The sequence below is a fragment of the Aspergillus undulatus genome, assembly GCF_047715775.1.
Source record: "Aspergillus undulatus strain CBS 261.88 unplaced genomic scaffold BDV17scaffold_21, whole genome shotgun sequence".
Taxonomy (NCBI): domain Eukaryota; kingdom Fungi; phylum Ascomycota; class Eurotiomycetes; order Eurotiales; family Aspergillaceae; genus Aspergillus; species Aspergillus undulatus.
Window position 1 is genome coordinate 25,141 of NW_027396625.1, and position 24,474 is coordinate 49,614.

General features: G+C 51.8%; 9 protein-coding genes across 9 annotated transcripts; 5 read left to right on the top strand and 4 right to left on the bottom strand.

The window, feature by feature from the left end:
• Window positions 1–173: 173 nt before the first annotated feature.
• Window positions 174–1,331, top strand: BDV17DRAFT_290817 (uncharacterized protein; the record flags this gene model as incomplete). The annotated part of the gene is made up of 1 exon (XM_073761993.1): window positions 174–1,331. One exon carries the CDS (start codon window positions 174–176, stop codon window positions 1,329–1,331), a length of 1,158 nt encoding a protein of 385 aa, XP_073615997.1.
• A 1,023-nt stretch (window positions 1,332–2,354) lies between these two features.
• BDV17DRAFT_76877 (glycoside hydrolase family 76 protein) lies at window positions 2,355–4,246 on the top strand. Its single transcript, XM_073765102.1, has 4 exons — window positions 2,355–2,654; window positions 2,711–2,958; window positions 3,016–3,468; window positions 3,520–4,246. The coding sequence occupies exons 1-4, from the start codon at window positions 2,546–2,548 to the stop codon at window positions 4,105–4,107; spliced, it is 1,398 nt and encodes a 465-aa protein (XP_073615998.1). The 5' UTR covers window positions 2,355–2,545; the 3' UTR covers window positions 4,108–4,246.
• A 930-nt stretch (window positions 4,247–5,176) lies between these two features.
• On the top strand, window positions 5,177–6,472 carry BDV17DRAFT_262004 (uncharacterized protein). Its single transcript, XM_073757725.1, has one exon. The coding sequence runs from the start codon at window positions 5,414–5,416 to the stop codon at window positions 5,972–5,974; it is 561 nt and encodes a 186-aa protein (XP_073615999.1). The 5' UTR covers window positions 5,177–5,413; the 3' UTR covers window positions 5,975–6,472.
• Window positions 6,473–7,252: 780 nt separating this feature from the next.
• BDV17DRAFT_281458 (DSD1 family PLP-dependent enzyme) lies at window positions 7,253–8,365 on the top strand (the record flags this gene model as incomplete). The annotated part of the gene is made up of 1 exon (XM_073760026.1): window positions 7,253–8,365. The coding sequence occupies one exon, from the start codon at window positions 7,253–7,255 to the stop codon at window positions 8,363–8,365; it is 1,113 nt and encodes a 370-aa protein (XP_073616000.1).
• Window positions 8,366–9,694: 1,329 nt separating this feature from the next.
• On the top strand, window positions 9,695–11,322 carry BDV17DRAFT_262008 (NAD(P)/FAD-dependent oxidoreductase). The gene is made up of 4 exons (XM_073757726.1): window positions 9,695–9,871; window positions 9,942–10,838; window positions 10,916–10,989; window positions 11,051–11,322. The coding sequence occupies exons 1-4, from the start codon at window positions 9,719–9,721 to the stop codon at window positions 11,136–11,138; spliced, it is 1,212 nt and encodes a 403-aa protein (XP_073616001.1). The 5' UTR covers window positions 9,695–9,718; the 3' UTR covers window positions 11,139–11,322.
• Window positions 11,323–11,574: 252 nt separating this feature from the next.
• On the bottom strand, window positions 11,575–12,442 carry BDV17DRAFT_290821 (uncharacterized protein; the record flags this gene model as incomplete). Its single annotated transcript, XM_073761994.1, has 5 exons — window positions 11,575–11,627; window positions 11,679–11,721; window positions 11,794–12,045; window positions 12,088–12,230; window positions 12,313–12,442. 5 exons carry the CDS (start codon window positions 12,440–12,442, stop codon window positions 11,575–11,577), a joined length of 621 nt encoding a protein of 206 aa, XP_073616002.1.
• Window positions 12,443–14,168: 1,726 nt separating this feature from the next.
• BDV17DRAFT_298242 (endonuclease/exonuclease/phosphatase family protein) lies at window positions 14,169–15,791 on the bottom strand (the record flags this gene model as incomplete). The annotated part of the gene is made up of 5 exons (XM_073763649.1): window positions 15,565–15,791; window positions 15,237–15,493; window positions 14,873–15,154; window positions 14,624–14,794; window positions 14,169–14,574 (listed from the first exon to the last, which is right to left on the bottom strand). The coding sequence occupies exons 1-5, from the start codon at window positions 15,763–15,765 to the stop codon at window positions 14,169–14,171; spliced, it is 1,317 nt and encodes a 438-aa protein (XP_073616003.1). The 5' UTR covers window positions 15,766–15,791.
• Window positions 15,792–16,042: 251 nt separating this feature from the next.
• On the bottom strand, window positions 16,043–22,652 carry BDV17DRAFT_262012 (uncharacterized protein). The gene is made up of 3 exons (XM_073757727.1): window positions 21,870–22,652; window positions 16,809–21,821; window positions 16,043–16,759 (listed from the first exon to the last, which is right to left on the bottom strand). Exons 1-3 carry the CDS (start codon window positions 22,239–22,241, stop codon window positions 16,124–16,126), a joined length of 6,021 nt encoding a protein of 2,006 aa, XP_073616004.1. The 5' UTR covers window positions 22,242–22,652; the 3' UTR covers window positions 16,043–16,123.
• A 159-nt stretch (window positions 22,653–22,811) lies between these two features.
• On the bottom strand, window positions 22,812–24,166 carry BDV17DRAFT_262013 (uncharacterized protein). Its single transcript, XM_073757728.1, has 2 exons — window positions 23,220–24,166; window positions 22,812–23,145 (listed from the first exon to the last, which is right to left on the bottom strand). The coding sequence occupies exons 1-2, from the start codon at window positions 23,955–23,957 to the stop codon at window positions 23,077–23,079; spliced, it is 807 nt and encodes a 268-aa protein (XP_073616005.1). The 5' UTR covers window positions 23,958–24,166; the 3' UTR covers window positions 22,812–23,076.
• Between the last annotated feature and the right edge of the window lie 308 nt (window positions 24,167–24,474).

A 24,474-nucleotide genomic window follows, 5' to 3' on the forward strand; every position in this document is an offset into this window, starting at 1 on the left:
CACGTCACGAACTTCCGGGAATTCCAGCCACTGAGAGATGCGGATGCGACCTATCTGGTTTACGCCCCTGGAGACAGATATAGTACTTATACCCCAACTTGAGCGGCAATAACTGTTCATCCATCAAGTCATAAATTTCTTTTTCGTTTTCTACGTCTAAACGATCCGCATTCATGATCTACACCGACTCGCAAATCAAAGACGAGATGAGCCAGGCTGCAGTTGCATCCTATTCAGCCTCCATACCCACCAATATAGACGATAAAGACCCTCAGAACTACCAGCTGCAATACATTGCCAAGAGCTCTGGACAGGCCCTAGACAAGCCATATGTCTCCACTTTCCCCGGGATGGACAATCTCTGGGGGCCTGCCCAGGGGGTGTTGTCGGAGTATTCACTTGACAAACAGGCCCCAGCAGATAGTCTTTGGAAACTTGAAGGGCCATGTGATTCCGTTGTGGATTATGACCCGGCCTACTCCAGTGTACGCCCCTCCATCCACCACCACAACACTTTCCAACACTTAGTGATGCAGCAACAGTCCCTGCCGAACTTCATGGATGATGGAATCCCCTTTAGCCTGCAGACATCCAACCTAACATCCAACCTCCAAACACCCTGCCTCCAACTCAACTCGTCCTCTTCAGCTGAAGATGCCGACTCCTCCATGACCGGCTTCCCATTCCCGCCGCAGCGCTGGCAGTCCATACCCTCTTCACGGCCCCTCACGATGCCAACGGAAAGATCACCATACTTCCCAATACCGACCTCCTCCCAGTCACGCGTTAACCGGCGCAGATCCGCACCCGAGCTAGCCACCGACGACCCGCACGAGATCGAGCGAATGCAGAAATACGCCAGCCGGCGTGCCTCGCACAACGTCGTCGAGAAGCGCTACCGCGTGAACCTGAACAAGAAGTTCTACGAGCTCGAGCAGGTCGTCCTCAACGCGACTGAGACATGCCCATCCTTCAACTCGCCCTCCTCCTCGTCATCGCCCCGCTCCGTCTTGTCTACCTGCAAGAATGCGAATTTGTCTGCCCGCCCAGAGGGCGCCCTTGAGGCGCCCAGACACCGCTCGCCTAAGGCTACTATTATTGACAGTGCGCTTAGCTACATTGAGTCTCTGCGGAACGAGAATGTTGCCCTGAAGGGGAAACTCCGTGCTTATGAGTCATTGGGTACTCCGTCTTCTAGTGGTCATTCTAAGCGGCGGGGTCTGGAGAACCACCACAACCACCGTGGACATAGACAAGAGCAAAGACTGGACGTTGACAAGTATGATCACGGGTGCGAGCCCAAGGATCCTGCGGTGAAGCTGGAGAATTGAATATCTCTGTCTGCTCGCCGGCTGCGGTATCGGGTACGCTTCGGCTTTTGGTTCTGGCTGTGGCTTTGGGCTTTGGGGTCTGTTTCTGCTTGCGCGGTTTTAATGTCGGAGTATACGGAGTGAGGAGTGATGACTCAATGCCAACTTTACTGGCTAGGATTAGATTTCTCTTCTCATGTATTATCATAATACTTCTCTTTTACTCTTCGCACGGCCTTTTCCTTCTCTCCTTCTCCCTTCTGATCTTGCTCTTCTTCTTACTAGCCCTCTTTCACTTGTTTCCTCTCCCATGTGCTACAAGATTGATAGAACACTGGATAGAAATGGTACATGACTCAACAACCGGACATATAGCACGGACCTCGGACGCATACATAGGTATCTCACATTGCACCTCGGCAAAACTGTATGCAGAAATTACTCTCTACCCGCCTTCTTGCTGTTTAAATGCCCAACCAACCTCTTAAACACTAATTTGACTCAACGTGCGAAAACTAAGGTGCCAGGCAGCACAGCACCAACGTGGCTCCTGCGGAGTATAACCTTCATATTCGCCAAAAGATTTCCGCACCGCTGGGATGTTGATTCCGGCTATTATGTTTTTACTCGCGTTTACGGCCAGGAACGGAGAAAGCTCTACTGCCTTTCCACTAGCTTTCTCGGGCAAAAAGTCCGCTGTGCCTGCGTCAACGAACAAGCAAACTATCATCTCGACCTCCCCTCTCTAGCCCTAAAGACCCCGCTGCCGCTATTGCCGTTCAACGGCCTCAGGCACAAACAGCCAACCCTGCTGCCTGACTGGAAAAAGTCACGTGCTCTGCAGGGGGTCTGACTCAGCATCCCCTTTTCCCTCAGCAGAAACACACTAACCGACTTCGGCCTGGCCCCCCTCTTGGCGCTGTTTTGGGATATCATTATTGGGCCGCGGCGGTGGCTGAGCCGGTCTTGGCGGTCTGGGCAAGGGGGCGACTCGGGGCGTGATTTGCGGCTAACTTTAGAGAATGCCACTCGCCAGACGTTGCACAGTCACTCTCACTTGCTCTCGCGACCTTGCGTTTCCTCACGCGCGGATTGAAACGACAAAGCGCGATTGAACCTGCTGCTCTGCGCCGGCTTGAGCTGAACTTAACCCAGCCCCGTTTCGGTTCGTATCTACTATCGATTGCGCAGGCTTAGAAGATCTGTCTGCAGTTTATCCATCCATCTTCTGGAGAATGCGTTGGGGCAGTCGCAGTCTCCTGTCCCTGGGTGGGGCCGCCCTGGTGCTACTGCTCCAGGGCCAGGTCGTCTTATCGGATATCCCTATCACGGCTACTGACAAGGGTATGTTCTTTCCTGTCTTGTCTTGTCTTGTAAAGGATGGTTGTTGATGGATGTAGAGTCGCTCAAGGAGGCGGGTAAGACCATCATCGAGCCGATGTGGGACTTTTACCTCCAGAATCAGACCGAGGGCATTCCCGGCAAGCTCACGGGGACCTGGTACATTGCTGGCGCGATGTTCATGACCATGATGCAGTTCTGGCATGTGTCTGGGTATAACGAGCACAATTCGGTCGTCTCGCATGATATGATGTTCCAGGCGGGGAGGAATTATGATTACTTTGATGCGAATTATAGTCAGTGGCTTGTGAGCTCCCCCATTACAACGTCATTTGATATGAGAAGGGAAGGTTAATGTGACCAGGGAAACGACGACCAAATGTTCTTCGGTCTCGCCGCAATAACGGCCTCCGAGACGGGCTTCCCCGAAATCAATAACAAGCCCACCTGGACGTCTCTCGCGCGCTCCGTCTTCAACCAGCAAGTCGACCGCTGGAACGACGAGCAGTGCGACGGCGGCATCACCTGGCAAATCCACCCGTGGCAAGCCGGGTACACGCTTCGCAACTCAATCTCCAACGGCGGGCTGTTCCAGCTCGCGGCGCGTCTGGGCCGCTTCACACAGAACCAGACGTACTTTGAGTGGGCTGAGAGGATCTGGGACTGGTCTGTTGAGTCGCCGCTTATTCAGCCGGAGATTAACTGGTATGTTGCGGATTCGACGTCGGGGGATAATAATTGCCAGGATAGTGGGGATATGCAGTGGTCGTATAACTATGGGGTCTATCTTGCGGGGACGGCGTATATGTACAATGCCGTACGTCCACCTACCTTTTCCAAAACGCTCTGAAAAGCTAACATGGACCAGACCGAAGACCCCAAATGGAAAAACCGCACCCAAGGCCTCCTCGGCCGACTATCAACACACTTCTTCCCCCAAAACTACGACAACCACGAGCTAGGCGGAAAAATATTCTGTGAAGTTTCCTGCGAAAAACTCCACACATGCGACCGCAACATGCTCAACTTCAAAGGCTGGTCCTCCATGTGGATGGCCATGGCGGGGATCCTCGTCCCAGAGACGTACGACACCGTCCTGCCCAAACTGCAGGGCTCCGCGGCCGCCATCGGCCGACAATGCGACGGCGGCTCCAACGGCGAGAACCTGTGCGGCTCGCGCTGGTACCAGGATACCTGGGACGGGATTCAGGGGCTCGAAGTGCAGCAGGCTGCGCTGGGGGGAATTACGGGGACGCTGATGATGTTAGTCGGGAATGGGGCGCAGACGATTGAGAATAATCCGGATGCGAAGGAGCGGTATCTGGATTATAATGATGATCAGCCGGATTCGTTGCCGAAGATTACGACGGGGGATCGTGTGGGCAGTTGGATTCTCACGGTGCTTTGGGGGTCAGGCATTGTTGCTGCCGGGTGGTGGTTGATTAAGCAGCAGTAGTGGTTTGCTACCAGTTAGGTAGAGGGAGAAGGGGGTGGGTTTCTCATATGCATCATTTTGTTGGAAATAGGGAGATGCGGCGACAGTTGCTACATTGTTCTCATATCATATCAGATCGGTTTGTGGTTTACTATTAGTTCTTGATAATTATCGCTCGAATTCACGTGCTCGTTCTTGTCCAACCTGTCTAAACACCGAGAGACTAAGGCTGGCTGACTAGCTAGCTATCCGACTAGAACAGCCTTGACAAGTCATTGGAACCTAGCCAGAGTACCTGATGGAGCCAACTAACTTTCGCGCTGAAGACTGGAGACTGGGTAGCTACTACTGCGGGTCATATGTGGCATCGCCTGCTCTTGGTTCTGCTGGTGGGGACTGTGAAGCGGATTTCGTATGGTATCGCTCTACCTGGGCTGTTGGTCAGTATTACTATGACCCGCATGTGAGTAGATGCCCTTGCTTAATGCGGATATTTGAGCTAACAAATGATAAAGCTATCAGCAATGTTCTTCTTTGTTCCACTCTTAAGAGGGACAAAATACCTTACTTTCCAACAGTTTTGTCCACTGGGGAACCTGGCTTGGCTGCACACTAGGCGTTGTCACGCTGGTGGCTTATGTTATCGCCAGTGCGATCCCTGTATTTGAGTTGAGAGCCTTGTTTCTCTAGTCGGAGCTCTTCTTGGAACCCTTATCTCTTTTCAGCCAGACGGGTTCATGTGGCTGTATGATAATTGGCATAGTGGCAAGGCCAAAGCATCTTTCAAGTGGGTGCTTGGGGTGGTATGGGCTCCGTTTGTGATACTTTCAGGCACATTCCTCACAATAGCCGGTACCTACGGAGCTGCTGTTAAAATTGTCAAGCCCTATAACGAGGACGGCGGGTATTCTCCTTGGCCATGCGCTGACAACTCAAACTCCGTATAGTAGTTAGATATTGAGCCGTGTGCGAGCTATAGTTTTGCTGTTCTCTGTATAGCTGTTTTGAATAAGTTCCAAGTTTATACTCACAATTTTACAATAAATCGCAACTAAGATCTAGTTTTTGACTTTGGAAAAAAAAAAAAAAAAAAAAAAAACATACAATGCGCTTGCCCTGTGCCCTATTGAGCCCTTGACGCCTTGCCATCTGCCACAGGCACAATTTTGAGAATCGTCCCTTTCTCATGCTGGCTGACTCTACACCGTTCGAATAGGAATAGTATTATAATTAACCGCTATCGCATTACATTCCGGGAAGAAGACTGAAAGAGATTTCCCTTTTAGACGTCGATGGATGGACGGAGCGAATTGCAGACGCGACGGGAATGGAGAATGGTGGTACTATGAGCTCGCCAGTCCCAGCAATGCGAACCTCCACCGGCGCGGCTTTTTGGGTACTTTTGTTCCCGCTCAGAGCACTGATCAATATACAATCCATGTCATCCGCTACAGCCCCAATAATACGCATTCTTTCCGCTTGGATCCGCAGCCATGGAAATTACAGTGCAGGCGATGGATACGCGCCCCCCGAGAATATCGTGGATTTTTGGCGCCGGAAAACAAGCACTGTGGCACATTCGACTTGCAAATGCCTTTCCAGGGAAGGACATCCACAGGATAACCATGTGAACCGGTCTCTTCCCCGCGCCCGGGCATTGGTCGATGCGTTCTTGAAGGATAGTTGGTCGCCGCAAATTGAACTTTCAATATTTTTTGATACCCAACTCCAACCCGAGTCTAGCCTGGAGGAATTGGTGGCGGATGCAGATGTATTCATCCTTGCCACGCCGCGTACGGAGCCTGTATTTCCCGGCGCACTTCTTGACCAGTGCAGCTGTGCGGAAGAAATTGCGGTTCACCTCCGCCATCGGATCATACCGGCTTGATATGCAGGAATTTGACCCGGTACTGCTGAGGGAAGTCGTGGATCCAAGTGGCATAATTCGCGCCCGCAGCTTATCAAGACGGAAAGATTGTCGTTGATAGCCGCGAGGGTTGTCTGCAAGAGGCGGGAGAACTGGTCAAAGCCGACATTCCAGCCGGAAAGATGATCGAGGCTGGTGAGATCATGTACCAACATAGGGGCGACTGGGGCTGCGGAGCTAGCAGACTGGTTGGCGATGGGATTCGTTATTTACAAGAGTCTCGGTATCGGAATCATGAAACTCGCAGTTGGGCATCATCTGCTGCGCCTGGCTAGCACTCGCCACTGTGGATCTTTACTAGCCATGGTACAATATTGCCAAAAAAGAGTATTCAGTCCCTTTCTATGTAAGACCTTGACTAAAGTAGTAGGTTGTTCTATATAGACTGTGCTAGTCTATATATTTTAGAGCCCTGATGCTAGTCACGTGGAAGACAAACATGGGCAAGCATGGGCAAGCAGATGTAAATAGTGGGCAAGGCAGAGTGATTCCGGGAGCAACTGGGGTGACCGCATACGGAGCACTCACGTGCTGCCATCATTAAAGTGACGGCACCCGCATCAGGAGAGTCTCAACCGCTCGCCAGCGGACTCAGAGACCACTTCAGTAGTAGAGAGTCAGATAATACCGACACCGTGTTAAGAAAACACCCAGCTGACCAGAGGAGCAACAAACTCACCGTTTATAAACCCCCCCCCTGTAATTCTGCACTGCGGGTGGTGCTGTCGCACATATCGAAGGGGTTCAAGAGGAACAACTCCACAGGGAATACCTAAATTTTGCTGACCCTGGGCTGTGGATGACACTAGGCCTCTATCTAAATAACAGCCCTATCGGATCATCGGAGATCCCAGATACCCAGATTTCTGTCTTATTCAAAGATGGATCTCCGCGCTGACTTACTTGTTAAGACATAGTTGCAGCCTTAGGCTTGGTGTATGCATCAAGCAGTGGAGAGGGGATAAAGGACCGAGCGTGGCAGTGACCCCTCCTGGTAACCGGGAATGCTTGAAGATTACCTACCTACCTACTTACCTTACTTTGGAGTGCCAGCCCAGTTACTAAGTTGATGCTAGGCACCATTGCATTGCCTGCATATGTATCGTTGACCGCTCCTTTGCTTCCTGACACGCCATCAACGATCCAAACGCTACCCATTTATATCTCCGAGAAGTCCATAATAAATTTTCGTATCATACTGACATTGCCATCCACAGACCCATCGAAACACAACGCAAAATGTACACCCCGCGCATCGGCTCCCCCCTCTCCACCCTCGACACCCCATCCATGCTCGTTGACCTCGACGCAATGGAATCCAATATCGAGAAGCTCTTTTCCACCCTCCTGCCCACGGGCGTCACCATCCGACCGCATCTAAAAACGACAAAAAGCGCGGCTCTCGCGCGCAGGCTCGTCGCCGCGGGAGCAACGGGCTGCTGCGTCGCTAAAGTCTCTGAAGCCGAGGCGATCACGGCGGCCGGATTCGATGGTAGTATCCTCATTACTTGCGAGATCGTGGGGGAGGCCAAGGTGGCAAGACTTGTTGAGTTATTTCGCAGGCACAGGGGGATTAGGATCGCTGCTGATAGTGAGGTTGGTGCGAGTGCGATTGAGGATGCGCTGGTCGAGGCTGCGATTGAAGAAGACGGGGTCCTTGATGTTTTGGTTGATTTGGATGTTGGGTTGCATCGCACGGGCGTGGCGCCGGGAGAACCGGCTCTGGCGCTCGCGAGGCATATCAGCACCCTGCCGCATCTGCGGTTGATTGGCGTGCAGGGATACGAGGGCCATTTGCAGCATCTGCGCGATTGGGAGGAGCGCAGAAGGCAGTGTCTTGATTGCATGAGGATTCTGACCAGCACCGCCGACGCACTGCGCAGTGCGGGCTTCAACATCGAGGTGGTCACGACGGGCGGCACGGGAACGGCTGAATTCTGCGCGACAGTGCCTGGAGTCACAGAGCTGCAGCCCGGCTCGTTCATCTTCATGGATACGGACTACCGCGATGCGGTTGGCAATTTCTACGCGAATAGCCTGACTATTCTCTCTACGGTTATTAGCCGGCAGGGGGAGCGGAGGGTGACTATTGATGCTGGGCTGAAGTCGCTGACGACGGATAGCGGGCTGGCCGAGTGTAAGGTTCCATGCTATAAGCATGAGAATCTAGGTGATGAGCATGGGTCGCTGAGTTGGGAGGAGGGTGCGCCGGCCTTGAGTGTGGGTGATAGGGTCGAGATGATTCCGAGTCATATTGACCCTACCATCAACCTGCACGACTTTTACTATGCTCATCGGAAGGGCGTTATTGAGGAGATCTGGAAGGTGGATTCGAGGGGGAAGGTCCAATAGAGATACTACTATACTTATAGCAGTCGATCTTGATATAGAGATCGTTCTTTGGATGACTTCTTGGCAATGAATTATGGCTGACATGTATCCCAATTACTTCAACCTCTTAGGGAAACTACGAAAAAATTCCACCTGCTGCCAATTATGTCACTGTTTTATCCTACCCTTCACGAACTGTGGCTATATCCTGTGGCTCATAGCGTATGGGAGCCTGGAATCCTGTGATGCCCTGCTCAGTTGCTTGCTTCTGAGATCGAGATAGATTCCGTCAGAACAGCGCGCGAAACATTCTGACTGCAAGCAGGCTATTATGTTTACATTCCCAACGTGCCAAAGTGACCGACATCGAGGTGTAGCTAATCTCCAGCTAGTTCTTCCGAATCCCTGGGTGCTTGGCTTGCGGCACTAGTTAAGGTCCCCTAGCCCTAAAAGCATCTCAACATACTTGCAGCTCTTAAAATACATAGACCTCTATTTACCAGCAAGATCAACCCAGTCTGTCTCCAATTTCATGAGCCGTAGGCGCTGGGAGGGTGAAATGCCTTGCCTTGCCTTATGCTAAGAGCATCTGACATCCGATGGAATATAGAAGACGCCTGAAAGCCAGCACACTCTTCTCACCTCGAAACCTGTCGCCGGCTACTATGTAAAAGTAGCATAAACTTGGGTATGCTTTCCTCAACCTTTAAACCACCTGAAGTGGTATCCACTCAACGACCCCGAGTGGGCCAGATAGTAAAAGAGAATAGAAGAAACCGGGATCCTCGATCGAGTTAATCCCGAGATATCAACATGACCCCATCCATATTTTAGGCATCTACCTAGCTAGTACAGACTAGTCCCCCACTGGTACATACCCACCTACATCAGCTAATACTCAAGCAAGCCCAGCCCTCCGTAATCTGCTTGAACCTCCAGTCTCCAGAGCCTGCCTGGGACAGAGGCCCTACACTAATCCAATCTAATCTGCGGCTACTTGGGAGGGCGGGGGGAGGGTCCCGAGTGATCCCGAGTGATCTTCAAGAGTCAGACATACCAATACGATTTCCATATCGGCACCTCCTCATCCTCGCTATTATGACGTAGCCTGTGACATCAACCCAGTACGTACTTGTAGGGTTTTTCCCGTAATTCCGGAGTAAGACAAAGCGGCAACTCCGAGCATCCGAGATCGGTCGGAGATAAGACGGATCAGATAACCTAAGCGGGTCGGCAGTGCAGTGCCGGCACCGGATCACTGGGATATAGTCTCAGGGGAAAGAATTACTCCGGTCTGCTTGTCGCCTGTAGCTATATAAGCTAGGCAGCGAACTTACATTCTTTCTTTCTCCTAGACTTTATCAAAACTTTAACATGACCATGGCCACTGCACTCAAAAATATCATCGTCGTCGGCGGTTCGTACGTCGGCAAGTCCACGGCCCAGGAACTGGCGAGGGTTGTACCCAGTACGCATCGCGTGCTGCTGATCGAGCCGCATAGTCATTTTCATCATTTGTTTGCTTTTGTGACCACAATCCTTCTTCTCTTCTCTCAACGAGGTATTGGCTTAGGAATGAGTGCTAATGGTTGATCAGCCCCGCTTTGCCATCCTCCCGGGCCACGAACAGAAGGCTTTTATTCCGTATACGAACCTCTTTAGTTCTATCTCTGGAGCAACTCCAACGCAGCACGCCGTAATTCAAGCGCGGGTTTTATCAGTCCAACCCAACCACGTGAATCTCGACCGCGAGTGGCAAGGCTCGCCAAAACTCCCCTTCGAGTACCTCGTCCTCGCAACAGGGACGCGCCTCTCCGAGCCCGCGGGTATGCGCGACAACGATAAGGTGTCTTTGGTCGCATACCTAAGAAAGCACCAGACGGACATCAAAAAAGCAAGTTCAATCCTCGTCGCCGGAGGCGGCGCAGTGGGCGTCCAAATGGCTACTGATCTGAAGGAGTTATACCCGGAGAAAGAAGTCACGGTTGTGCAGAGCAGACCGAAGCTCATGCCACAGTATCATGAGAAGTTGCATGAGATTATTAAGGCGCGGTTTGATGAGTTGGGTATCAAGTTCATTACCGGCTCACGCGTCAAAGTCCCAGAGTCCGGCTTCCCGAGTACAACGCCCTTCGCTGTACAATTAACCAACGGCTCAACCCTCGAGGGAAAGTACGATTTCGTTATCCTAGCTACAGGCCAAACGCCAAATAACGACCTTATCACTTCCCTGGTTACATCGTCTCCATCGGACCTAGTCAACCCAGAAAACGGCTTCATCCGCATCAAACGCACCATGCAATTCGCCGACGAAAAGTACCCGCATCTCTTTGCGGTGGGGGACATAGCGGACACGGGGCTCCGCAAGGCCGCGAGGCCGGGTAATGCACAGGCTGCAACGGTAGTCAAGAATATTGTCGCTTTGATTGAGGGAAAGCAAGCGAGGGAGGAGTTTCCAAGACAGCCGGCGGGGATTCATTTGACTTTGGGTTTGGTAAGTCCAAATAAAGAATATGGAAGATTGGATGGACTGCATGGACGACTAACGAAACACGATTATTATGGCGGCAGAAACGAAACATTGTCTTCCGCAACCCGAATGACGCGGAGGGGGAGACGGAGCCGACGGTTATACCGCGGGAGGAGTATGTCGACTTCCTACCTAACTTACCCTTCAGGATGGGCTTAATTTGCTGACGAGAACAGTGGACGAGAGGATATGGGCGTTGAGGGGTGGTGGGAGAGATTGGGGGTTAAGCCTGAGGGGACTGCGGGTTTGCAGTATCATCTTTGATTCTGGGACAATTAGCTGATGATATGGATGGGCTGGTGCTCATAGAGAGTGTGTATAGCGCATCTCTTTGTTGTATGTGACGTAGTATAATATATATCCAGCGTTAACTTGATAGGATATCTATCATATATTAATCTTCCTTGATCTCCAGTTTGAGGGCGCTCCTGCCTATTCTGCTGAAACCGAACCCCACTGCTCCTTTCCACTCTGTCAGGCCAGTTGCTTAGGGTTTAGAGAAAGAGCGACTGGCACCCGGCTTTCTCGAGGCATGATGGGGTCACAGATCGCACCAGTCGAGTGCGGATGCGTATTCTTGTTTCGAGCATGACTGTCTTCTATAAGTGGTTTACACTCACTATCTTACAACCAAGAAGCGTCGATGATTGAGCCTAGAGTAAAGAACGTACTTAGGTTTCCTGCTTCGCTTTTCTCCCTCCTATCGGCAACCTCCACGGCCACCGCCACTACTCCAGACGCGGTCATTGATTCCTAGGTCATTGGTTAGTCGAGGTGCTTGTCTTCCCTTGCGAGGAGACGTACCGTATATGATCGCATCTGCGAACCCGTGGCTTATAATGCAGGGCTATATCATGAAGTCAGGTATGGATCCAAGGCGTAGACATGAACAATATATAAGTTAGGGAGGGGAACATACGTTATCCACAATACTCAACCCGAACGGCACCTTTCGACCCGTCGTGCCATGATAGATGCGCGCCGCTGTCGGGACAACCCAGATGAGTGTGTAGGCAGTTGGGTAGATCATCATGTGGCAGAATATCTGGGAAGCATTAGCCATCTTTTCACGGGCTGTTGAGGTGGACAGAATTATACATTTTTCAAAGGGTCCGTTTCCAGGAATAACAACCCCATGGCACCATTTACTCCCGCCCTGCCTGTCTAGCATCTGCCACTGTCAGAGCTCCGTCGGTAGTGCGCGTCCGCTAACTTCGTAGTCACTTGAGATGGACTGGTGCGAGCGGTAAAGGAAGACGCAGAGGCGGGTGTACAGGGCGAGGATAATTAAGATGATGAGCCAGCGCGGTGTGAAATTTACCAGGAGACGGATCTTATCGCTAGTGAACCAGCACCCTAGAAGTATCAGTATTGTTGATTAGTGACTGATAGACAGGTAATTGGAGGAACAGGTAAGGGTGCAACAGAAGGAACGTACAAGCACCGATGTCACCATACCCCATAAGGACAAGACCGAGGGTTGCCCATAGCGCCGATAATACCCAAGGAACACACCAGAGGACAATGCGGTGCTCTTGGATCCAGGCCGCCGCGGTGTTGTGGTCCATGAGGATAAGGTATGTGCAGACGGCATTGATAAGGATCCAGTAGTCGGCTGCGTGGCAGACACGGTAAGTTAGGGCTATGCTCGACCGACGTCTGGTAGGACGCCCTCTGTATAACAAACATCTGGTTCATGAACCCGTTGAAGCTGCAAAACGCAGCTTGCTCTTCAACCCAAATGTGCCGGCCTGAAAGGTTCATGCTCGTCCAAAGCATGATGTTCACCGCCATCATGAAGTCGCTTAGTCCTAGGCCTTGTCACGTACGATGACAGACTTATCGCCCTTATCTCTGAAAAAGCAAGCATGCCGGTTTCGGGACTCACCCAGTATCAACTGATGCCTGAACGTGCGAAGCGTAGGCACGACCTAGTCGAGTGAAACATGGGCGACGTTCGTTGCCCGGAACGACAGATAGTAGATAGTAGGTAGGCTTGTACAATGAAACTCCGAGATAATCCATCCTCCCCCGAGGGCCGACAACGTCGAGATGACCAGGACAGTCGTGCAAAGCTTCTGCTCTGCACTGAGTGAGCCTGGCGCCGAGAGAGTGCTGCTCGATGGCCCTGAGCCTGGGTCTGAACCAAAACCGTCCATGAACAGGGTTCGAAGGGAGTGCGATAAACAAGAGTGTTTCTGAGCGCATTTTTGGGTCTGAGATGCAGCAGCCCGAGTTCCTGGATATAAGAGTTTTTCCAAATCCAAAAGTACAGAGGACGGCGTGGTGAGATGTCGGAATGGTTGGCTGCGATGTGTGCTCTGTAGAGACATGGCTGAACATTGCTTTGGTATATGGTGGCCAACGCCGCGGAGATGCAAAGCCCCATTGATTTGAGTAAAGCACATCAGACCAATGGCCGGGGGTTTTGGTACTGATAAGACGCTGAAACAGTGACAGCCTCGAGGGATCGAGATAAAGGATTTGCATGACAGGGGTGCCGCCGTTGGTCAGAAGCTTGGAGGAAAGTGATGCATCTCTGCGGACTTCAGTAACCCCTATCCCAGCTCTCTAGGGTGATATTGTTCGCACTGAACAGTCAACATCCAGGCCCAGGTGGCACAACTCTTATCAAGCTGAAGTTCTTGGCTGGATATTGGCAGCTGACGAGTCTGGGGTCCAGGGTGAATGACTCGTGCGCGCGGCCTCCAAAGCCCTAATATTAGTGTACTTTTTTTTCCAAGGTCTTCTGTGACTGAATCAGTAAGAACTTTCGACAGGTTGAATTAAATGCTGAAGCTCATCGTTGTTCATCATCCGATTCAACGGTTACGACGACGCAGTGTGAGCAATAGTCCAGTACTTTGTGATCCCAACAGAACGATGCTAGACACGTCACGTCCAACGTTGCCGATACTCTGTCAGCCTCGCATTCATTGCTTGCACTAGAGGAGAATGCGATGGATATTTACAGAGCTCGGAAGAGCCGGTTGTTCTGCAGTAGAAGCCCGGCAAAACGGCAGGAGCGACCGTTATGTTGATAATGAAGCGGCAGGTACGGTCTAGAGCAGTCGGTCACTCTTTCTCCAAATCATAAAAATGACCAGACAAATAAGGATGGTGCGTTGGAGTGCCGTATATTAAGTGAAAGGGCAGGAGCGATCTGTACTCTGTAGATTGTTTGTATACGGCAATCACGACCAAGGGCAGATATACGTATAGATAACCCCCGTCGGGTTTCTCTTCCCCCCTCTTAGCTTAACCCAACTGACCTAAGTACTAGTAGTATGTATTTCAAGCCGCCACCCCATAAACAAACCCCAACATATCAATCTCATCCCCACTCCTCCCCCAAGCCCCAAGAACCCCAAACCCACTCTCCGCTTCATAAGTCACACACTCCTCCGTCTCCGTCCCAACGCTAAGAACATTCCCAGCGTCCGTCGTGATAGAAATATAGAAGATGCGCGTGTGGGCGTTGTGCTTCCCCTGGCAGAGACGCGTGGACGTCCAGTTTTCCCCGTCGGTCAGCGTGAGCGATGTAGGTGTGCCGCCGTCGCCGCCGTGTGTGAAGGTTGTCCCGTCCGTGAGAGTTATGGATAGACTGTCGAGGCGTTCGTTGCCGGAGATTGTGATTTCTGTGGGTTTCGAGGAGGTGGAGGTCGAGCTGGACAGGTTGGTGAGGTCGTTGAACCAGGTTCTGCACATATCAATCAGTCTACGGGAATCACAAAGGGAGTAGGACATACCCGTGAGGACCACCGTAGAGATTACTCAACCGGAACGAATCCGACACCGTCCACGAGAACTCACTGCTAATCGGATTATGATCTGAGAGGATGGACCCATTGTTAAGAAATTTCTCGTCTTCGTAGGCCCACGACGTCGCCTGAAGGGTTAGGGCTGGGCTTCCGCGGTAGCTGCATAACCCATGTTAGAACTCCCCTCAAACGAATAAAACAGAACCCAGGTCAGGGTTCGGGATAGGAGGAACATACAAAATCTTATCAACCGTCTCACAAGTTTGTGTCGTCGTCGGATTCGTACAAGTAATCGCATCAATTCCCTCCTCGGGCTCAACTCCATCCAGAATGAGCTCAACCCACGGGTTAACCATATCCTCCTGACTCTGGAAGACGCGAATATTCTCGCCGGAAGATGTATACCGTGCATTGGTGTCCCCGAAAACCAGCACTGCGTTCCCGATCGAGTTTGTTGCGATGTAGTCGGCTACCTGTTGAAGGTTTGCGCTGCGAGCTGTGACGTCTTCGTCTTCGGAGCTATATATAATCAGAATGGGATATCAGTCTTTTTGCGGCTTCCCCCGGTAATTGGAAAAAAAAAAAAAAAAAAAAGACTAACCCCGCATCAGCATGCAAATTATAACAATCAACATAAACCCCCTCATCGACCTTGACCCGCATAACGGTAAACCCCTTCGGCGTCAAACAATCAGCCCCACTAGCATTCGAGCAAGTCTCCCATTTGACGCGCTCAAAGTCAATCCAGTCAAAGTTGGCCAGGGTGTTCAGGCCCGAGCCGAAGGGGACCCCGCCGGAGGTTGCGGTGCGGTAGGGGTGCGTGTCTGTGCTGTATAGGGCGGCGTGGTAGTTGAAGTCCTGCGGCCGTCGCATGCCATTTCGTCAGCGAAGAAAACAGAGGAAAGGAGGAAATTTGATCGGAAATTTACCTCTTGCACGTGGATAATATCATAGTCGTACTCGGAGAACCGCTCGCCGATGATTTCGGTATTCTCGGTCTTGTCGCCCGGGACATCGTTGCCGTTGATGATCTCGGGCAGGCCGGCGACGTTGAAGGAGAGGATGTTGAAGGTGCCGGAGGTGGCGGCGAGAGCTGGGGGGAGGAATGGGAGGATGGCGATGGACTTCATCTTGTCTTTTCGCAATTTTTGTGGCCTCTGTGTTTTCTTTCTTTTTTGGATGATTGTCAGGGGAATGGACAGGATCAACAAGGGCTTTATACTGCGCGGGAATATTGTTGACGTGCGTCATGCGGAAGCCATGCTGTCTTGGTCGAATGCTCCGCAACTAACGAGCGACTAGTCTGCAGAATTAATTAATTTACTCAGGCACACGTTTGGCCATGTCGATCATCGATAGGTTGGCAGTATATTGGCCGGGAAGAGAGATGAACCACTTACGTCGGCGGGAAAGAGCACAAGACATTGTCATTATACAGCTACAAATCATACACTCGGATAACAAGATACAATGGATAATATACAACAATTACAACGCTGTGATGGAAATTCGCTTGGCCCCCGCATTGCCCGTGAGCAGCGCAGACCCGCTCGACTGCCGCAGATGGTTCTCATGCTTCGCTGCCTCCTCCACGTCTAGACTGAACCGTCGAGGCCTCTGCCACATGCCCACTGACTTATCGTCGGTTATGCCGAACTTTAATCGCTCGATCGGTAGTCCGAACTTGGTCGCTATCTGTTGCACTCGTTCTTGCGCCGTTGCAGCATCGATTGCTGCACTTTGGCCTTCTTTCTCCAATCGGGACTGGGCGTGCTGCAAGAGCTCGAGATGCTGCGTCACAGCCTCTACCGTGCCGTCTTTCTCGTGTGTGTCGCTGTTGAGCAGCTCGGCCAGCGCCGTTTCGTGCAGTGCTGCAGCGGCAAGATAGTTCCCGGATGCCGTGTACAATCCCGAGAGCAGCTTGTTCATCTCTAGGGTCACGGAATCGCAGTTGCCCCAGACCTGGCGAAGGTTGTAGCAGATGTCCTTGCCTAATTGTGTCGCTGCGTTGACATGGCCGCGGCAGAACCGGGTTTCGACCAGTCGTCGGCCGATCCAGACTACTGCGGACTGTGTCCAGGTCTTCTGGATCATCCGAGAGGTCCAGAGTTCAGTCAAAATGGTCTAGTAATTTAGTGGAAAGTCAATGGTAAATGCTCAGTGGGATACGTACCTCGAGGTCTTCAAACATTTCATGCTCGCCCAGCACTGTTATAAGGTTGTTGAGCTCCTCGAATGGCAGCTCAATAAATTCCATCGGTATTTCCTTCGCAGTCTTTATGATCCCCTGGAGAAGCATCTCCGACTCAACGGCCATTCTCTTTGCCGTCGCTTCCTCTGTACACTTGTTGGCCTGGTACCCACTCAGGTACAAACAGAGCTTGATTGCTGTGATTATTGTCTCGGGCGCTCGGAGACTGTCGGTGAGATGGGCAAACGAATGGAACACCCCTGTGACAATAGCCGCATCGTCGAAGCGACCTTTGTTGCAAAGGTCACGCACAAGACCCGTAGTTTTCATCACAATGTCAAAGTTATAGTTCTCATTCAGACTCTCGCGTCGACACATGCTGTAGAACTCATGGACAATTTCCTTACCGCGGGAATCTCGCGTCACAGACAAAGTGTTGCAAAAATACTGATACAGTTGGTCCTCGGTGTTCTTCGCTGCCGTGGTATGCTTCTGTAGCACCTGTAGCTGACATAATTTCTCACCGGCCGCTAAGGTCGGCATGAGGTCATGGCTCGACAAGCTCTGCTGGAAGTTGTTGTAAACCTGACCTTCGCGGGATAGTTCGTCGAGAATTTCGCGCGAGGACTGGCGCTTGCCGAATACTTCCTCAAATGCGGCAACAAAGACCGCTGGCCTGTGCTCATCCAATGCTTGACGGTGGGCAGCCGGTGTCTCCTGAATGACTTGCTCGCGTAGGTCATGGATCAGTGCATTGCCTTCGTCGATGTAGCCGGTGGCTAAGTAGATCTCGGCTAGTTTCCGACCACGGTCAGACATGATCTGTTGGTTTGCAGTGACACGGATAATCTCATCAACGTGATCCCTCAGCAGCTGGGCGCCTTGCTGATGGGGGGCAACGGTGCCGGCCTTGGAGGATATCCGGACAATCTCTTGGAGCCATAGGAGTGTTGTTCCGGCTGACAGGCCTTGGTGCAGCTTAGCCAGTGCGAGCTCTTCCATGTACAGCCTCCGCGCTTCAGGAGTAACTTGGCCCTGGCGCAGGTATAGTTGTGCCATGCGATGTTTTATGTCAATTGGCAGAGGCTCCTTCATCTCAGGTAGCGTGCGGAGAGCTTCAGACTGCGGGACCCAGTCGTGCGTGTTCAACACCTGTTGGTATAGATGGATGGCTTCGCCCGTATGAAGCTCGCTTTCGGCAGACAACTCTGCCAAGTTAAGTAGCGCATCGCGCGTCTGAGCGTGGGTTGGACCGTAAAGCTTGCGGCAGAGTTGTTGATAGTCCGAAGCCACCTTCAGACGCTCGCCGTACCCTGCCTTGACAGCAGGATGCGTCAGAAGCGCCGTGTACGAGGGATAGGTCTTGGGTAGTAGACCCTCAAGAAGAGCACGATCGTAGCCGTCCTTTTCGTCGAATCGTACCAATGTCGGCCACAGGTGGCGGTAGACTTCCAGAGCCGCATCCCATTGTTGATCCTGTTCGTACAGCGCCACAAGAGCCACGGCAGCACGCACTCCTGATGACGAAATCTTGCCATCCCGAATGCATGCGCGATAGATATGGTAATAGCTGCTTTCGGCTTCGTCACGGCGGTCCAAACGAATGGCAAGATCGCCTTCGTAGTAACGGCTGTCGACTGTGTGCTTATCAGTAGCACCCAACCGCGAAGCAAAGAAATCGCTGACCTGGCGCAGGAGAAGCAACGCGCTGTCAAACTGGTAGGTATTTTCATAAAAGTCTACCACGGTCTTTACAACCACGGTTACTGACGGTACTGCGACCTGTTCGGCAGTAATAGCCGCCTTGAACGCATTTCCATAGACTACACTCGCCGCGGGCACATCCAATCGGCGGAACAGGCAGTAAGCGTGGTCCTGGGCAAGATCAGCCATCATTGGAGCCTCTTCAGACGAGAACTTGGCCTTTGTTGCAGCATTCTCGAAACCAGGCCACGTATGCTTGAGGACGGCGCAGGCACATTCACTTCCCTGCCGCCATTGCTCGTCGCGCATATGTTGACGGGCTAGCTTGTGGCAAAGCAGGAGTAGGCGAACTCGCGAACGCTGATCCTTGGCCACGGCAGATGCCATGCTATCGATCCACTCAGGGAGCATCTCGCTTTCTTCAAGGGAGAGATTGCCCATGTCATCGGTAGCGTGGCCCTCGGTAGGGATTGCCCCTTCGAGGAGATTCTGCGCCAGTTGGACAGCATCGGGGGTATACTGTTGCTCTGTCGATTTGTAGTACTTCCAAAGTTGCATACCCAAAGCACGATCCATATCGTAAAGTTGCATCTCCCTGGCTTCCCGACGTAACTGCTGTGCACGACTGGCCATGGCGAAAGATTTGACGCCACCATCTGCATCCAAGTCGGCGGATAACTGCCGCAGGAGTGCTGCAGCATCGCTGCGCTGACCTTGACGTTCAAGAAACCTGGAAAAATAGAACGCAACCTTTGTTTTCTGGTCCCAAGGAATCTTGCTTTCCTTGTCCGGGGCAGACAAGCTTTGCCATAATTTTAAAAGTACTTCCTCAGCTTTGGCCGCTTGTGAGCTCTCTTCGTACATTTGAGCCAGAGAAAGGGAATAGGCTACGCGACGGGGATCCGATGCATCCAGTGACCGGACCATAGTCTCATACTTGGTCCAAGCAAGCTCCAATGCTAGTTCGTCCGGCGGGGCGATGCGGAAGTTGCTGGTGAGATAATCCGCGGCAGTCATGGTTTCCGAGGAATATGGTCCATATGACTTTACAGTCTGGCGGTAGAACCGCTTGGAAACGTCAAATGCATCATCAAGCTTGTCCTCGTCTTGATAGGCCTTTACAAGTCGGTCGAGATACTGCAACCGCTGAGCGAAGCTAATGTCCGAAGAGTCCCAACCGTCCAAGGCCATGTAGCGGAGTGCGCCTGTTTTGAGCCCAGCTGCGCGGTCCGCTCGACCGGCTCCTTCAGCCTTGGCGACAAGGAGCTGCTCAAGATCGCGTGTGATGGCTTCCGTTGGACCCAGTCGAGCACGACAGCGTGTCCATGCCTCGTAAAGATGATCATTGGCCCATGATGCTTGGGCTCGGTCTGCGGCTCGGGCGCTTATAACGAGACTTTGTAGAGCTGCGGGTGAATTGTCGCCGAGCGTATTTCGACGCACTTCAACGGCGAGGCGATATAACTCCACGATACTTGAGCGGCTAAACTGAGATTCTTGGTTGGTGAGCTCCAGCTGGGCGAACAGCACAGAGTCCGGCAGAGCACGCTGGAATGTCTGAGGGTAAGAGTCTTCGTCGGCCGTGCTCATAGTCGACGACAGCATATGAGACAGCCAATAGCGAGCGGCATACTCTAGCAAGATAAAAGCATCAAGGTAATTGTCTCGTGCAAGAACGGGCATTTTATTCCAAGTCACGGGAATCTCATCTGTCAGGTTGCGACGTACCCATGACAGAGCCCGGATGAGAAGATCGTGGTGAGCGTCCGCTAAGGAGAATGTGACGCCCTTTTTCATTTGTGCTCTCGCCTGGATGTGATCGCGTATCAGAGGGTGGCGGAAAGTGACGAAGCCGTCTTGTAGCGTAACCAGTCGTCGGAGCGGCTGAAAAACGTCCCGCTCCATGTCTCGAGGTCGCGTAGTAACCTTGAGGGACTGCCTGTCAACAGCAAGGAGAGCCTCAACTTCCTGGGGACGGAGCGGTCGTTCCGCTACTGTGAGCCAGGCAAGGAGGCTGTGGGTGCCGGGTCGCTGAAGGTTGGTGTTGCGGAGGTGCAAGTCAATAAGTTCACCGAGGTTGTTAGGAATAGTATCAACGGCTGAGTTCATATCATCAAATGTAGGCTGCACACGTAAAGCTTCCACGGCCAGCTGTGCCCATATGAAGCAACCCTGAGAGCGAGCCGCAATTGCAGATACCAAAGGCTGACGTTGAGACGGACCTAATCCAGAAAATGCAGAATCGGAGGAGACCATGTCACGGACTGAAGCGTTCAAATCATGTTCCGTAATAGCTGCATTCATAGCGATCTGGTGCGTGGTGGTGGTCTCACGGATAGGGACTTGCTCCGTAGTCATGGGGCGCGTGAAGATGATCAGCTTCGAGGGAGTGTCAACGACAGTTTGCTGCAAGAGCTCAAGAAAAGCGCCCACTGTGCTCGTGGCATACTTCATTTGATCCATTCCGTCGATCACAATCATGAAATGCAAGTTGGACTGTGTAGTTGTGCGAATGGCAGTCCACAGAAGGCTCTCAACCTGGGGATCAGGCGCCCCCATCTCAGCTTGCGTCGAGGCATTGGTAATAGCACCAATGATATTTTCTTGTGTCTTGCGACTCGTAACACAGCAATCAAGCATTTGGATCAAAATATTCTTCAGGACGGTGAGAATCAGCGTTGTTATTGGAACATCGGATCGGATAACGATGGGAATGACATTCCAAATGTCGTATTCAGATGAGACCTGGAGCCGCTCAATTGTCCACTGAGCCAGTGCGCTCTTCCCGGCGCCCGGGTTTCCACGAACAAGCATCAAGCTTCGTGGCCCGACAGTAAACGTTGTAAGATGGGGCTCGAACCACGAGAATGATCCGTCCGCGAGCGAGTGGGCTTGGCTTTCGAGCAACATCTGGAGAGGTCTGTCTTGCAGCTCGAGGAATTGATAGACAGAGTCTAGGTCGATTTGTTGGGCCTTTATATTGACAGCCATCCAGCTAGCCTTCCGCGTGCGACGCCAGTGGATGGTAAAGCGATTAAAATAGCAGAAAAACGCATGATTTATAACCTCGTTCATCGACTGCCAATTCCGATTCCTTGTAAACCGCCAATATTCTGCCGTGATACGGACAGCAAGCTGTAGCAGATGGGCGTAAATCTCTGCGACTTCTTGCTGCATAGTTCGCGAGCTGTAGAAGTCGTTCTCTTCTTGAAGCAGGTATGAAATGCCTAACGTGACCCGACCATAGCGGCTGAAGATACTATCCACCATATCTATATTATCAATGCCCGACTGTCGAGATTAGCACGCGCCTAGCATTTCAAATTGGCGTTATCCTACCTCCACTAAGAGCAGAGTGGCTCCCCAAATCATCTTGGTCGCCTCTTCGGCTCCATCCATGAAACTGGCGACGGAGTCACGCAGCGAAGCAACAGCAAAAGCTAGACGCGATGCTCTTCGGAGGGTACTGTCGAGACGACTGCCGTCCGCAGGCATCCGTCGAAGTCGCTCGCCAGCAACGGCGTCAAAGAAGTCATCGACAGTGGGCGACTTTCTCTGGAGTTCGTCGGATGTCAATCCGAGACTTGAAGGACACTCTTCGGCGACCTCGTCAACAGTGCCCCGCAGAATCGGGAGGGATGCTGTGCCGCCGTCGACAGCATTGGTCTCCGCTGCAGGCATGCTGTACGAGCTGGCAATGGTCCCAGACATGCTTGCAGTGGACGAAAGGTCAGATCTCTGATATCTCGGGCCAAGTTGTCGCACAGCGGTCAATTAAGGTAGTTATACGGCATGTTGTCGACAAGTGAGTTGGTCGCGGTTTCCCTGGGCTCCTGACATCATGAGTCTCTCCGCCGTTGACCGTCCATTGGGAGAGCCATCAGACAGGACATTCTGGGTGCGGGGAACTCTCATATCAGTCAATGGCTGCGGAATTAGCATAGTCGTGTTGTCATGACTATATTTTTGTCGGATGATGGTGAGTCGATGACCTCAACCGAGGAACCCGTCTCGCGGATCTTGGGCGGATAACCATCACTGGATGAGATCAGATACGGCAGCCTGACCCACGGATGTCGGCGAATAGAGTTTTGGTAGGAGATATTGTGATGACGAATGAGATTGACTGACTGTAGAGGTGGAAGTTGAGGTGTCGAGTTTCATTGTGGTCGATTGAATAAAGTCACGTGGTAGGGGGGAGGTATAGGCTACTACTTTTATTTTAAGTTCATACGTGCGTTTATTGTTTTCAGTTATGATCATTTTGGTACTTTTTCTCCTCTTTATACGACTTTGTAAATTCTTCTAATTTTCATTTTCGACTCTTATGCGGAGTACAACCTTCTCCACCCACTTCAGCTTGCCTATAGCAAACGGTCGTACTTTCCCTATTCGCTCGGTCGGGTCGCTCTTTCTTCCTCTGGCTTGTATAATACACTCAACCGCGCATCGGTGGTCGATGTGGGTTGCGCCTTCCCAAGCTTTTGTCTGGGTAACAGCTCTCCGAATATATATCCAACCATCTGCCCTGATACAAACGCTCCGCTCACAACTTTGCGACCTCATCCTCCACATCAAGCTCCGTCGTACAAAGCAGAAACGTATCCTTCAGCGCCTGCCCGAGCCAAATTAGCACAGGCACCAGTACGACATCATTGAGCCACAAGGAACAGATCAAGATCAACTCACCCCCAACCGATACCGCCGATTCACCTCCTGATAATCCTCGCCCGCAAGCATATCGCAAAAATGCCGAATGGACGGATAATGCACGATGGAGATCTCATTCCACCAGTCCTCCGCTGACGGTGATGGAGTTGAAGTACTAGGAGGATGCTGAATGACATTCCCGACTAACTTGGCATTTCCGCCGCGTTTCGCTGCGACGGGGTTGAAGCCCTGCCCATACTTGTAATAATTCTCCTTCCCGCCCGGCTGGTGGAAGTGCAATAAGTTCAGCATCGTCACGGGCCGATCGTGTACCTTGGTGAACTCATTCATGAATGAGAAGAGCTCAGGCGAGACTTCGAGGTTCTGGCCCTTGCCGGCATCCTTGAGGTTATCTAGTGATCCCGTTAAGGGGACTTCTTTGGGAATCTGCGTTCGCTTCAGCTCCGCGTCTCGCTCGGGATACGTGCTTAGGAGTCTCGATGGAATCCCGACGTTGATTTTGTATTCCTTCTTGATGTGCGTTGATAAAGACGGTGGGAACGGTGATTCGCGGCCGTTGGGCTGTAGAAGGAGGAGAAGATCCCATAGTTCTGAAAGAAGCGTCTTTGTGTCGAGGGTTGTAGGACTGATGATTACGCGACGGGGGCGAGACGCGACGATGATCTTGCTGCTGGTGGATTTGCGGAGCTCTTGGACGAAGGACTGCGCGGGGGTGCTGGGGGTTAGAGAGAGGAGGTGAAGGGTGAGAGCGGGCATGATGATGACTTCCCAAGAACTTAGACTGTGGTAAAATCTCCGAGGTGCTGAATCGGATTGATGAGAATCGCGGACGCCTGTAGAGTTAAGGGTGAGGTCGTGATGGTTCTTTTGGGACCTCGGCTCATCGGTGCGGGGATGAAGTTACCGAGTTTAAACTGAACATTTCTACTAGGGGGGCATAAGGCGAAGAGAAATCTTATTAAAAACCATTTCACTGATGTCGTAGAGCCATACAAAGTGTACCTCGTCTTATTTATCATTCCAAGCCAGTGTAACGCTCGGTATCCTCATCAGCAGTCGCTGTCGTAATTTCCTGAACTAATGGTACATTTTGTTTCGCGTAACTCATATCCATATCTCATTACATAGTATATACATACATCATTTTAGATTACATGTGCGATTTCACTCTTGAATAGCAGGTCCAGGCCCAGGGCCTGCTAACGGGGTACAGTAGGTCACCTCGGCAAATACGACACTTGCCCTAGAGAACGTAGATCGATAACCTTCAAGA

What these genes read in the sequence shown, in the direction of transcription:
- BDV17DRAFT_262013 (XM_073757728.1), bottom strand. Translation starts at nt 23,957, where the DNA reads ATGCCCGCTCTCACCCTTCACCTCCTCTCTCTAACCCCCAGCACCCCC. An exon ending in ATCGGCGGTATCGGTTGGGG is followed by an intron (nt 23,146 to 23,219) that starts GTGAGTTGATCT and finishes TGGCTCGGGCAG; the next exon opens with GCGCTGAAGGATACGTTTCT.
- BDV17DRAFT_262012 (XM_073757727.1), bottom strand. Translation starts at nt 22,241, where the DNA reads ATGTCTGGGACCATTGCCAGCTCGTACAGCATGCCTGCAGCGGAGACC. An exon ending in CCACTCTGCTCTTAGTGGAG is followed by an intron (nt 21,822 to 21,869) that starts GTAGGATAACGC and finishes TAATCTCGACAG; the next exon opens with TCGGGCATTGATAATATAGA. An exon ending in AAATGTTTGAAGACCTCGAG is followed by an intron (nt 16,760 to 16,808) that starts GTACGTATCCCA and finishes CTAAATTACTAG; the next exon opens with ACCATTTTGACTGAACTCTG.
- BDV17DRAFT_262008 (XM_073757726.1), top strand. Translation starts at nt 9,719, where the DNA reads ATGACCATGGCCACTGCACTCAAAAATATCATCGTCGTCGGCGGTTCG. An exon ending in TTCATCATTTGTTTGCTTTT is followed by an intron (nt 9,872 to 9,941) that starts GTGACCACAATC and finishes ATGGTTGATCAG; the next exon opens with CCCCGCTTTGCCATCCTCCC. An exon ending in ACGGTTATACCGCGGGAGGA is followed by an intron (nt 10,990 to 11,050) that starts GTATGTCGACTT and finishes TGACGAGAACAG; the next exon opens with TGGACGAGAGGATATGGGCG.
- BDV17DRAFT_262004 (XM_073757725.1), top strand. Translation starts at nt 5,414, where the DNA reads ATGGAGAATGGTGGTACTATGAGCTCGCCAGTCCCAGCAATGCGAACC.
- BDV17DRAFT_76877 (XM_073765102.1), top strand. Translation starts at nt 2,546, where the DNA reads ATGCGTTGGGGCAGTCGCAGTCTCCTGTCCCTGGGTGGGGCCGCCCTG. An exon ending in TATCACGGCTACTGACAAGG is followed by an intron (nt 2,655 to 2,710) that starts GTATGTTCTTTC and finishes TGATGGATGTAG; the next exon opens with AGTCGCTCAAGGAGGCGGGT. An exon ending in CGGCGTATATGTACAATGCC is followed by an intron (nt 3,469 to 3,519) that starts GTACGTCCACCT and finishes AACATGGACCAG; the next exon opens with ACCGAAGACCCCAAATGGAA.